We start from the raw sequence: 14,285 nt of genomic DNA on the forward strand, positions 1-14,285 counted from the left end.
ATTCTGGGGAAGAAAACTTACATCACTGCTCTTTGGCAACAATGGGACAAATGATTTGAAATAAATTTTATTACATTTAAAGCATTTTTAAACATTCATAATTGTTGACATTCATAAATGATACATTAGAAAGGCGTCAAGTTACCTAAATATAAGGTCAACTAGAGTCAAGTTGCAAACACTATTACTTAAAAGCCATACATTTTTCATCAACACATAACAATACTTTTGTTCAAACTAATGGAAAATTGCAGACACACATAATCTGAAGTATTCCACTCACACTAGACACAAAAACCTATAAACATTTTTTTCAGAGGACTATCCCCAATGTGCAAGAGATTGTGTGTAACCCGTCCAAAATTGACAATATTGTATCTTCAACAAGCATTAGCATACGCTACTGTGATATCAACATAAACTGAACCCTAAAGTCTTCTTACAAAACTCTGCAACTTTCAATATGACCTGAGCACCATAAACCTGTGACCAAAATTCATAAAAATAAAAATATACAAGCAGCTATCAAATGGATCTCCCTGTTGGTCACTTCATCTTCAGGGCTGTGTTTTTCCTGCGTGGTGGCTCTCTCTGGACTTGTCTGGCTCTGGCACCGAACCCCAGGGTCTGAAGAGATTCGGTGAGGAAGCGTTGAGTGGGAGATACGCAGAGCATTATCAGAAGTTTGGCATCCCCTCCTGTAGCAGAAAGGGGACAGAAAAGATTTCAAAAGGATGGTCAGGTGAGGCTTGGAAGGGAAGAATGTAGGCAGGCCTTGTCTATGACACTTATTGTGGCATGTTAAAACCTGACTGGTTGAACTGGTTTTAACTGTGGTTCAAATAAAAGCAAAGGAAACACACGTCACACATTATATACAAGGGGGAAAAAACATTATAAAATCTTTATTCAGAGGCCAATAAGTGCAAAAAGTATGCATTTTCAAGTTCATGATTTATTTAACAGGGACAACAGACTGTCCATGACTGCCCCAGAATTATTTACTTATATAGTGCCTATCACAATACATATTTACCGAAAATTCAGCTTCAGAAAATTAGCTAGAAAGCTAAATTTCATCTACAATCCCTGAGCAGGCAAAAAAAGAACACATGACATAAGTCAAACTTTTGTAAATAAATAATAATATACACAAACCATTACACCTAATGTTTAAAATCACATTGCAAATAATAATAAAATCTGTATTTTTTTCCTTTTCCTTCAAGTAAGCTGTACTGTTATAAATGACATCCAAAATACATGCAAATAAAAAAAAAATTGGCTCGTCTTTACCACTATTTTCTGGATAGCTACAATGATTTAATGATAGCTAGACAGAATAAATGACTGACAGACAGAGTTTTTTTTTTTTTGAGACAGAATAGGGAACAAGTGCTGTTTTTACAGTCTTCATGTGTAAGGTAGTTGTGTTTCACAGTAAATCTGCTCTCACCTATGGCGTCCTGTAACAGATGTGTTAGTTTGCTGTTGCGGTAGGGTACGTGAGGTCGTCTTTCGGCTAGAGCTCCCAGAACATCAGACAAAGCCGAGAGGCTGCGGTTTATACAGGAGCTTTCCCACAGAACGGGACCGGTCACACCTGACATTCCTAAAAACAGATAAGAACTAGTGCTGAAACTATTCACATCTTCATTTACTAGCAGAACTGCAATAAAATCTGACCTGAGATTTAACACTCTATAAACCTTATCTAATGTATGAACATGGTTATTGTGTTTTATTTTATTAGATTAACTAGTAACTACTCGTGATGTCTTTGGCAGATGGAGCACAACATTGAATCCGCTTACCCACACACTCACTCCCAGCTAGGTCTACCAACTGCAGCTTGGTTTTGAGGGGGGGCTGTGTGATGCTGGGTCGGGGGGAGGGGCATGGTGAGTGGCAGGGGGAGTGACACGGTGAGGAGGAAAGGCTAGACGAGCGTGAAGAGGCAGCCCTGCGACAGCGTGGACTCCACCACTCCTTCTGAGACACCCGCTGGATGTCCTGTCTGGCTTTCTGCAGACGACGAGCTGCAACACACGTAGATAACACTTTCTGAGTCCTTAAAGTATGAATACATTTTCTTCCAAGTGTTATGGTAACAAAGTCCCTTTTTGTTTATTTCTTTTTTTTTTTGAGCATTATGATTTGACCCATTCCATTCATTTCATAAAATTGGACGTCTCCTGCCCATATGCCTCTGATGCTACACACTTGAATTCAATGACAATCTTTATAAGGTCTTTCAGTGCTACCTTGGAGTGAGCATTGGGCTCTCTTTTTAAAGCAGCAAGAAAGTGCTTGAGAGTGTGTGTGTACGTGAAGATAACTAATCCAGTGAGTGTGTGAGAAAATGGAGCTGTTTGAATGACTGTTTGTGTGTGCGTCTTTAGATAATACGCTTGGTCTCACTTAACAGCCATAACCGTGTGTGCTGCAGAAAGTGGCGTATGGCTTAAGGGAACATGGCTTCAAAATGTGTGATTTGGGGACTGGCACTCTTGAAGAAACACTGTATATCATACCTACAGCCAGTGCATCTGGGCTTTTGGAGGTGACCGTAAGGGTGACGATGAAATGAGATCTGGAGGAGTCCATGTGCACCAGGGTGGGACAGTGAGATCTTAGTTTTAACACAGAATTGATCAGTTGCATCATTTCTGCAGAGCTCCGCACCAACCTGATACACACACACACAAAAGTCAAACACATGCAAACCTGTGACAGTCATGTGAGCATGCAGCAAAAGCTCAAAGTACAATGAAGAAGGTCAAACAAAAAATAAATGCTGACTGTAAACTTAAATGCAACCCATACATGCATTAACACGACTAAAATATCTAAACAGTACCAAAAGTATTTAATATATTGCACAAAAGGAAGCAAAATGTCCTAAACATCAAATATTATTTATTAAAATGACCACAAACTGCACAGATCAAAATGTGTGATATTTTGTATCTTCATGCTGACTGCTGTGACTCACTCATATGTTAGGCAGGGCACCTCACTGGTGCCTGTGCTGGTTGTGATGACCTCTCTCTTCACCCCAACTGTCGCTCCACCTTCATCTTTGGCCAGCAGGTCCAGAACTTCATTATTATAGACCTCCACCACTGACATCTCCACCGTATGACTGTCTGCTGGCTTCTCAGAGATCAGCCTGACATTTATCAATGCAGACAGACTGTATATTGTAATATTGTAGATGAGAGAAATGTGTAGTGATTTTAAGTGTACTTTGAGAAGGATGTGAGCCGAGGCTTACTTGAATAGCTCATTGGCTGCTTTTGGAATGATGCCCTGTTGAGTGTCCTGCACTGCAGCTGTGGGATCCTCAGACTGGGAGCCAATCATTGTATGTGTCTTTCCGCTGCCTGTTTGGCCATATGCCATTATACATACATTATACCTGAAATGAAGTAGAGAAATTATATAGAAGCCTATTTAGACATTTTACCACAGTATCTTCCCTAAGTGAACAGTAAAACTTGGTTGTATTAAATAGGATACTCACCCATCAAGAAGAGACGTTAGAAGGGGTTTCACCTCCTCAAACACAGTCTCTTGACTGTCTTCTGGACCATATACTCTGCAATTCAAACAAATTACGGACACACACTATATCATCTACCACCAAATCTCCCATTTTAAATTTACACATTTTATGCAGTGTCCAAATACCTCTCAAACTCAAATATTTTGTTCATTACAGGACTTGAGGTTTTGGCACAGTTCACAAGAACAGAGTCCTGTAAAACAAGGGTGGTCAGAGATGATTAATTGAGGGTATAGGGTGTAATACTAGGCAATTACAATTTTATTGATCAATAATCAGTTCACTCACATCATTGATGGCCTGCACTACTGCTTCACATGATGAAGATCTTAAAAAGGAAAAGGAGATTTAGTACACCTACAAGATATACAGTACCACATATCCAAAACAAGTGGTTGCTGTATGAATTAAAATTTTAATTTAAATCGAATGCATTAATCTACTACTATTCGTTAAATATGTTTATAGATTGCATTACCCATTGGTTGTGGGTGATCCTGGGATGTGATCAAAGTGCAGAATTGGACGCACCCTGCAGTGAACTCTGATATTCCCCCTCAATTCCTACAGAGAGAAATGTGTGTGGGGTTCAGTTTAACTAAATCATCCTGACTGCTTACACAGTCATTTTTAAGGATAAGTCCGGTAGAAATTGGTCTGAAATACTTTAAATATCCATAACTGAAATATTGAAATATTTCAAATATAATGTCAAGAACATTAGCCAACACAGCAGGTGATAAAATAATATGATATTCAGTGTACCCCCTACATCTTGACTTTAAATAAATTGCAAAGGTACCCTGTAAATATATTAGGAACAGTGGGTTAAATAAGAAAACCAAGTACTGTACGTACAACCAGGGTGTTGTGGAGCAGCCTCCTCCTGACCCGCTCCTCTTTGCACCTCTCCTTCTCTTCCTGTAAAGAGCGCTCAAGTACAGTCACCTGAACCCGGAGCTCTGCAGAAAGGCAAAAAAAAAAAAAAAATTCACAACTATCTACTTGTATACAGTAAAATATGAATCCGCAAATCAGTGCAGGACCAATTAGACACTAAGGTTACATACAGAAACCACTAATCCGTGGGACACTGGAGTCAGTTTAATGACTCATCTATAGAAACAAGTGTAGTGTTTATATACATTAGTAATGTAGTAGGAACTGTTTTGTCCAGGGCCGAAGAAGAAACTTAATGAGAAAATACTTGACAGCACAGAAATAAGACAAGCCACATTTTACAATATGCAACAGTGTAAATTGCTTATTTTTTTAAAATAACAGTCCAATAGCTACAGTACACAGTACAATGTATGCTTAAATGCTTTTTGTCAGTAACATTTTTTTCAATTGCACTTTGAGACTTGGACTATATAAATGACAATAAAGATCCACAGGCCCTATGGGAGGCTTGTCACCATGGTGTGCAGCAGGTGACGCACAGGACACATAACCTTTCTGTCCCTGCTGACAGCAGCTTTTCCTGGAGGAGAGGCTGGGGGAGGGGAACTGTGGATAATCTCTCAACACAGCACCACATACGTACTGTCACAACACGACGGGTTTACGTGGTAGAGAAGGAGACAGATGAAGGAAGAGACAGATGGTGAAGAACGAAGGGAATGAGAGCAGTAGATTAAATAGAAGAGGAGATGGAGGTTAAGAGTTGAGGTTCATAATCCAGGCAGTCATGTCCCCTTGCCGAATGAATATAATTATATGTGCACGTAATTTGTGAATGAGACCCATTAAGTGTATTTTGAGGTACAAATATCCATAGATAATACAGATGAACTGATATGGTGGTATGTAAATTCACACTCACTCTGAAGGTCATCACTTTGGAAATCCTGAATAGCATTTCTGGCAGTGTCCACACATTCAAACAGCTGCTTGCTTTGTTCCTCCAGCTCTTTAGCAAATCCCACGTAGATGGTAAAAACATCCCTCAAGTCCTGTTTCAGCATCTGAGAGCAACACAGATCACATGATGATGCTGGGTTTGAAGTGTAGGACTTGTTTCAAAGCAGTGTTTTGCCATCACCTGAACTTCAGACAGAAGTTTGGAGAGAGCTGCATGTGTGGACTTCTGCACTTTCCTCTGCTGCTGATGTTTCTGTCTCTGGACATGGATTTCTTCCTCTCTCTCACGGCGGAGTTTACCCAAACACTTGAAAAGGTTAAGGAAAGGTCAATGGGGAACACATACAAACTGATCAGTGGATTTACATAGTTTTTCACCTTACAAAAAACATTGCAGAGATGATAAGTATGGTATTTTGATACACTACCATTCAAAAGTCTGGAGTCTGTAAGATGTTTTTATTTATTTTATTTACAATTTAATTGTACAAATTATTTTACAACTAAAAATAACTTTTTTGAAAGGACAGTTGTCCTTCATAATATTTCTCAGGTGTCTTTGATGAATATAAAGTTCAAAAGAACAGCATTTATTATAAATAGAAATATTTTGTAACTATCATTGTCTATCTTTTCCCATGATACAAAATAATTATCAAATTTATATACCACGGTATTTAGATTGCACTCAAAGCTACTTCAAATATTACCATAATATTATCATAATACAAAAAAAAAAAAAGTATTCTTTTTGGTAATTTTTTTTTTGTGGATCTCCAACCAAAGGTATATCTATGGTCTGTTCTTCATACCCAGATATTAAGCATGTGAGTAAATTAGGTGAGACTGGCGAGCACCTGTCGCCTGTCTGCAAGCCACTTATCTCGCAGTGAAACCATCTGGCAGGTCAAACTTTTAACTGCAGCAGAGAGTCGACCCCCGTTAGTGGTGTTAGATGGTTTTTACACTGAATTTGCTTGATCCATACCTCAGCGAGTCTCAAATGAAGGAGAGCATTCTCTGTTTCCAACTCCAAAATACGCTCCTCTTTACTCTAAAAGGAGAAAGACAGAAGTGTAAAGAGTACCTGAAAACCAAAAGTGCACATACCTTACAGTGAATATTACTTCATTACAAGTTACAACCCACCAATTCCAAAACAACTTGAGTAAAAGTCTCAGAGTATCTGATTTTAACAGTATTTAAGTATTTTACTTATATTAAATATAGGCTTAAAGATGCACTAGTGAAAGAGACTTCCCTGTGAAAAACAAGAAAGAGGTGATTTGTGAGGAGAGCAATCACGTTTATTTTTTAAAAAATCAAACCTCAAAATTGCTAAATTAATTAATTAATTAAATAAAACTAAAAAATGTAGTGAAGGAGAGAAAAAAGTTCCTAATATCTTTGATACTCATTTACAGCAGTATCCAAAATGATACTAAGTACAGTAATTAATTGCATTTACTCAAATACTTTACACCTCTGGAGAAAGAAGGAGAGGGCTTTATCATTACATTTAAGAATATATACAGAACAGACGCAATAGTACAAAGTATTTTTAAAATAAAAACGATACAAATAATATAAACTACAAAATTCAGCTGATCACCGGACATATACAAAACTTACCTGACACAGCTGTGTGGCTGTGTCTTAAATCTTGCCTACCTAGACAATACATCCGCCAATTAATATACATCATTCTATCCTGGGTCAGCATCTCTAGGTTTTGAGACACATAGCCATCCCATACATAAACACAAACAAGTATGGCGGCTGTACCATGGTACATTGATGGTATGAGATGATAATACTATAGTAACTTCATATATAGTCCTATAGACCAGGTACTAAATGATTATCCTATACAGTCTTGGCCAAAAGTTTTGACAGTGACACAAATTTTGTGTTTTGCAAAGTTGCCTGCTTTAGTATTTGTAGATTATTTTTCCATGTTTCTATGTTGTGATAAAAAAAGTGAAAGGGGATAATGAAAAAAAAAAAATTATAAGCATATCATAAGCTTTAAAGGCTTTTATTGGCAAAAAATATAATGAGTCAATATTTACAGTGCTGACCCTTGTTCTTCATAACCTCTGCAACCTCATGCTGGATATTAGGTTCTGGGCCAAATACTGACTTATGGCGATCCATTCTTGCCTTATTAATTTCCCGGAGTTGATCACAATTTGTGGGCTTCTGCTTGTCCACTCACCTTTTGAGGACTGACCACAGGTTCTCTACAGGATTGAGATCTGGGAAGTTGCCTGGCCACGGATCCAAATTTTAAAGTAATGATCTTCGAGCCAGTACTTTATCACTCTTTATTTGTGACATGGTGCTCCATCATGCTGGAAAATGCACAGATCATCACCAAATTGCTCATGGATCATTGAAAGAAGTCACTCTTGCAGAACATTTTGATACCATTCTTTATTCATGGCAGTGTTTTTGGGCAGAATTATTTGAGAGCCCACTCCTTTGCTTAAAAAGCAACCCCACTTCTTTGCTGCCCTTCTTATCACCAGGCCGCTGTACAAAAGTCTTGGCCTCACTGTGCGTGCAGATGCTCTCACACCAACCTGCTGCCATTCCTGAGCAAGCTCTGCACTGCTGGAGACACGATTCTGTAGCTGTCTCCTCAGGAGGAGATGGTCCTGGCATTTGCTGGACACTCTGGGACATCCTGAAGACTTCTTCGCTGCAGTCGAACCTCTCTCCTTGAAGTCCTTGATAATCTGATAAATGGTTCTTTCAGGTCCAATATTCTTTGTAGCAATTTCCTTGCATGTGAGGCCATTTTGATGGAAAGCGATGATGGCTGCATGTGTTTCTTTGGAGGTAACCATTGCTAACAAGAACACAATGATTGGAAGCGCTTCTTCCCTCCATCAGTTTGCTCTTACAATCTATTTAGTATGATAGTGATTTTAGTAATCATTCACACTTTCACGTGCTGCTGATATGACAAGTCAATTAATGTTAGCTGGTCATTTTGTGTCAGGATAAAAAAAAAAAAAAACAGTGAAATGTGTTTTTTGTGAAAAGTTTTTTTTTTTTGGCCAATGAAGCTTTTAGAATTTTTTTTAAATGCATTTGATCATCTACACAATAATCTAGAAACAATGTGAATGAGCACCACAACAGCTTAAGCAGCAAACTTTGCAAAACGTCAAAACATATACCATGCTTTTTGCATAGAATTGTAATGCACTTTAAAGAATACCATATTACCATGGTACATCTCTACTGCATAATAACATGCTAGGCTACTTTTTGTGGGTGGCTTCACACAAAAACAAAATAGATGTCATATAGTGGTATTGTAACTAACTGATATATTATATATTAAGTACCAGATATAAGCATTTCTAAAATTATCCTTGGCAAAAACTAATAATAATATAGCAACATAAATAATAACAACAGTATAAATATCTGAAAATCAAACGCAATCAAAGCAACACAAACACATTATTTACCAGCCCACCTGTTCATTGACATACAGGTAATATAAGAGGAAACTCACCCGTAGTTTGTGCTCTAGAAGATGGACTTGATGAGCAAAAATCTGATCTCGATTAATAAAGAGCGGCATCGTGAACGAGAGTAAGAACAAGATGTAAAGTGAAGCATTTATTGTTCAGTGGTACAGTGCATGATGAGCTCTTGTGTGGTTTGTCGGAGGTGTAATCCGATTACCTGCCTGCGCACACTAGCCTATTTGGCGTCGTCCTGTTCGGTGCTTTGATCTATATTTATCATCTCATGTAGTGTTCATTGTTTTAAGTACAATGTGTGAAACTTTTTGTTTATTTATTAACAATGTAGGCTTGATATGTGGATTCTGACCTGTTTTAAACTCTTTAGACTTCATGACAACAATCACAGCTGTACCACGCTTACTCCACAGTACAGACTGTGATCAGCGCCATGTGAGATTTGACGCCGCCTACTGGTTACTCGATCAATTCTCCACGACGCCGTCACATCTCACGCAATGAGATGATATCAGGTAACATGAGGCTGATAAGTTTGGAGAGTAATAATCTCCTTAAGAGTCAATTTACAAATAATGCATGACAATGCATGAGGTTAGTATGTTTAATGTTTAACTACCGCGCTATCTATAAAAGGTATCATAAATTACAAAATGCTGAGATTTGCTAAATAGCCATATTTTATATTAGAAGCAACTGGAGAATTTTTTTTTGTTTACAATACTGGTTTTGTTGTATCGACTTAACAGCGCATTTTATTTGAACACAGTGTTTGGCTTAATATAAATAAATAAATAAATAAATATATATATATACTATTTTTTTTTTTTTTTTACATAAAATGTTAGCAAAAGGTCTGACTTAATGCACAATGAGAAATTTGGAAAATGTGCAGGATTTACCAAAAAGTGGCCTAATTTACCTGCATGCACTGTAGGACACAGGGCTCTCCATTAAATTCTTTATTAAGCTGTGAGATTAGGAGTACAACACAGACTAAATATGTAAACAGCTTTTCCCCTGAGGTATAAATTAACATTGGGAGAGAGTATTAAAAGCAGACTATTGGAAGAACAGGATAGAGGCTAATTTTGTCCTTTGGCACATTTGACATTTCTAAGTCAGTTTTCTACTGCACAGTGAAGACAGGTCTAATTCTAAGCAATGGGTCCGATTTTCATACTGCTGGAAACAGACTGATTCCCTTCAACTGATGCATTAATACACACAGAACACACACCACAACATTATTTTCATAATTCAATAAGGTTATCATTGATATGCTTGTAGACAGACCCAGTTTTAATACCAATAAAAGCTCTAAAATAAGAGTAAATCAGCAACCACAGATGACTAAAACAGAAAAGGAATGTCTTAAAAGCTGGTATGTAATAAGTACTCTTCATGTACCATAAATCACTAAAGACTGAAAGGAATACATTAGTGTTAAGTGCAAAATGCCTCAGATACACTGTATATGATGATACATTAGAGATGATTTCAGCAGGATTGGCCATATGTGAATTTTACCACAGATTTCCCTTCCTTTACGGTGTATATAAGTACTGACTTGAGTATGTACTTGCTTTAGTCTCATTATAGCCTGTTAAGATTTAAAACATCTGTTTTAAATATATATATGACAAACTGGATTCAAGGCCTGATTAAAAGCACACAATTACGGTTTGTAGTCAATTGTCTATATCAGCAGTACTCAACACTTATTTGCTCTCTACACACATGGCTATGCCCATTCCACCACCTATACAAAGTGAAGCGACCCCTTTCCGTCCCCCTGTCCTCTGAAGTGCATGAAGCAGGGTCACCAACACTCTGCAACCAGACATACCAAGAGGATGTCCGAGAGAGATCGCCCCTCCACACACATTCACCTGAGACAAAAGAAGTGTTAAATTATGCTGTGCACACAACGATATGTCAAATATATCACAAGGAAATGTTGAAAAATAAAAGAATGGAAAAAAATAGGCAGATGAGTCTTTCTATAAATATTATAATTATATTTTTTAACTTAGGCAAAGAGTTCATTTTAGTCATTTTCATGTAGTCCGGTCACTGATAGCATTAGTGAACAAAGGTCAACTGAGATGGACCTCCAATATTTGCAATAATGGTAACTCTTATTACTGTGGTACAGAAATCATTAGGTAACTGTGTCAATATAATATTGGGTAAAGCTGCACGAAGCATGAAGCAAAGTATGTATAAAGTGGAGGAAATAACACACCTTATCAGGATTTAGACCGAGCTCCTTTACCACTGCAACGGACTGAGCAGCAAACGCTTCATTTATCTCAAACAGATCGACCTCATCCAATTTCCAGCCGGCTTTCTCAACCTGGTTAGAAAGCAGATTCAATTCACTTTAAAAACCAAGTTATAGAATCATTATTGCTAGTGCAAACCAATAATAATAATAATGTTTTAACAATAAATTTGCGAGGACTGTAGAAGAAACACTTTAATTCATTAGTAAATGTTATGTTATGTGTAATGAACCCAAATACAATTTCTAAAAAGAATCTTGGCATAATCAAATTCTCGGCTCAGATTCTAAATCTGGGTATTTCAGGATAAGCACTGATTACATTCATTCGTTCTTCATTCATGTGGATGAATGAAGTGCTGCGATGACTCATCAGACACTCACAGCTTTTCTAATAGCTGGAATTGGCCCTGTGCCCATGACTGAAGGGTCAAGGCCTGCCTGAGCCCAGGACGTGATGCGTGCCATTGGTTTTAAGCCCCGCCTGTGGGCCTCTGATTGGCTCATGAGAACAGTGGCTGCAGCCCCATCATTTATGCCTGTTAAACAAAAACCAATGGAAACAAAACACTACTATCTGTATGCAGTGAAAATGACACTTAAGTTACATCATAATTGAGTGTGAAAGATGTCACCATTTACCTGATGCATTGCCAGCTGTCACTGTACCGGAAGCATCCTTCACAAAACAGGGCTTCAGTTTGGACATAGCATCAATATTACTGCCATGCCGAGGAAACTCATCAGCTTTGACCTCGACTGGACCTGATATGGTAGTAACGGGTTTATTTGAATTGATATTCAGTGTCATCAGAGATAAATACAAGCTTAAGGAGATACAAACATTCTTATTCTCAATATATAAGGAATGTTTCTTAAGCACTAAATCAGCATATTAGAATGAATTCTGTATCATGGATCATGCAATACTAATGACTGCTAAAAATCACATCAATAAATTACATTTTAAAATACATTTAAAAAGCAAACAGGTATTTTAAGTTGTAATATTTTACAATATTTTATATTTGTTTATATATGTTTTTACTGTATTTTTTATCAAATTATTTATTTTTTAAACGAGAGACGTTTCTAAAAAAACATAAAAAAATACAGTACATATTCATATTTCTAAACACAAAAGAACCTCTTGCCTTTCCTAGATGGAACAGTAACTGGCACAATCTCCTGGTCAAAATATCCAGCCTTCTGAGCTGCTTCAGTTCTGTTCTGTGACGTTACGGCAAACTGGTCCTGAGCCTCGCGGGACACCCCCCACTGCTTAGCCACATTCTCAGCTACACAGACACATGACCAAAACTAGATCAGTTGGCCAAATAAAGCACACAATCAAGGTAGGCAGTCTGTTTTTAAAAAAATTACCTGTGACTCCCATGTGGTAATTGTAAAAGGCATCTGTGAGTCCATCAGTCAATATAGAGTCCTGCAATGTAGCATCTCCCATCTTCACCCCTGACCTCATCTGCACTATATGAGGAGTCTGACAGACAAAGTGTTGCATGGTTATCATCACCTGTTACTTAAAATAGCAGAAGTGCTCTAACATTAGTGTCTTTACAGACGTCTTACCCGACTCATGCTCTCCATCCCTCCTGCTACTACTATAGTGGATTCTTTAGTCATGATGGACTGAGCACCAAGACACACAGCCTTCAGGCCAGATCCACAGATCATCTGACAGCTCCATGCTGGCACTAAGTATGGGATACCAGCACCAACACTTGCCTGCCGGGCAGGATTCTGCCCATGACCTATTAAATGTAGCAGAGGACTATTAATTTCCAAGCGAGCTTGAGCCTTGTGAGTTACTGTCATTGATGAGTTCTGTATTTATATGATGAATAGGCTAAAGTATACTACATGTTGTGCTATACCTGCAGTGAGGACATGACCCATGATGACCTCAGAGACTTCTTCTGGCTTTACATTGGCTCTTTTCAGCACATCTTTGATGACTACTGTCCCTAGATCATGGAGAGGTACACTACTAAGGGCTCCACTGAATGATCCTGTCAATAAAAAAATATATGTATAATAAATAAATAAATTATATAAATTATTATATATACATACATACATACATACATATATATATATATATATAGTTTAATAAATATAGAACAAAAAAAAAAGAAAAGAAAAAAAAAAGTACTGTGTGATTTCAGTCCCAACTTAACTGTCAGGTATGCTCAGACATGTCATGGGAAAACTGTTTTAAATACTACTGAAGCCAGATCAGTCTGAGGGAATGAGTGCCTGCAGCTAGTAATTTACATAAACAGGTCCAAACAATATCCATAAGTACTTTCCATATATAATTAAATTTTATATATGATACTTTTATTTTATCTGAATAATAGAATTTATGGAAGAAAGCAAAAAAGGCAAATAAAGCTATATTGCCCATATACAGATTTTTGCTTTTTACCATGTCAAAATCATACAGAGCATGCATGTGTAAACAGACCAATATATATATATCAGATCAGCTAAAGGATTCAGAAACCCAATCAATAAAATCTGTCCTGGAAATGTAGTTCCGGATAGCTCGAGCATTAGCTTATTAAAATGAACAAATCAGACACATACTTTGACGATACACAACTAAAGCAAACAGACTCTCTTTCATCAGCGTCATCGTGCAGATTATTATTATTTGGTTAACTTGTTAACTCAGGAGTTAGTGACACAGGAAAATAAACTTTCTAGTATAATCTGTCAACAGGATACACTGCAGTTTGCAGCTGACTTACACAGAGGTGCTCAGCATCGAATGGAAAAATATCATAATGATATGAGACACGAGATTAAGTTTACCTATAGGAGTCCTTGCGGCAGAAACGATAACAATCGCATCCGTGTTCATCTTTGCTGTAATGCTGGATTTTCTCTGCAGATTTTTTGTTGTGTCCGGTAGGCTGGCTCTCTCTCTCTCTATATATATATATATACAGGCTGGCTCGAGGACCCTCCTACTTCACGCTGTCTCATTCATTTGATAAGATAAAGATACGAAAGCATCATCTTCCGAGATCTGCTAGTC

At 37.5% G+C, this 14,285-nt stretch overlaps 2 protein-coding genes across 2 annotated transcripts; both read right to left on the reverse strand.

The window, feature by feature from the left end:
- Positions 1-51: 51 nt before the first annotated feature.
- Positions 52-9,720, reverse strand: LOC109112936 (kinesin-like protein KIF25). The gene is made up of 15 exons (XM_042777861.1): positions 8,964-9,720; positions 6,420-6,485; positions 5,613-5,738; positions 5,394-5,535; positions 4,427-4,530; positions 4,047-4,132; positions 3,857-3,896; positions 3,694-3,761; positions 3,527-3,601; positions 3,278-3,421; positions 2,996-3,172; positions 2,535-2,689; positions 1,815-2,039; positions 1,457-1,612; positions 52-698 (listed from the first exon to the last, which is right to left on the reverse strand). Exons 1-15 carry the CDS (start codon positions 9,030-9,032, stop codon positions 547-549), a joined length of 1,785 nt encoding a protein of 594 aa, XP_042633795.1. The 5' UTR covers positions 9,033-9,720; the 3' UTR covers positions 52-546.
- Positions 9,721-9,881: 161 nt separating this feature from the next.
- On the reverse strand, positions 9,882-14,218 carry LOC122148990 (acetyl-CoA acetyltransferase, cytosolic-like). The gene is made up of 9 exons (XM_042777864.1): positions 14,060-14,218; positions 13,117-13,251; positions 12,812-12,993; positions 12,605-12,722; positions 12,376-12,519; positions 11,864-11,986; positions 11,606-11,760; positions 11,183-11,293; positions 9,882-10,826 (listed from the first exon to the last, which is right to left on the reverse strand). The coding sequence occupies exons 1-9, from the start codon at positions 14,106-14,108 to the stop codon at positions 10,656-10,658; spliced, it is 1,188 nt and encodes a 395-aa protein (XP_042633798.1). The 5' UTR covers positions 14,109-14,218; the 3' UTR covers positions 9,882-10,655.
- Positions 14,219-14,285: the final 67 nt, after the last annotated feature.

Source organism: Cyprinus carpio, chromosome A20 (assembly GCF_018340385.1).
Source record: "Cyprinus carpio isolate SPL01 chromosome A20, ASM1834038v1, whole genome shotgun sequence".
Lineage (NCBI taxonomy): Eukaryota > Metazoa > Chordata > Actinopteri > Cypriniformes > Cyprinidae > Cyprinus > Cyprinus carpio.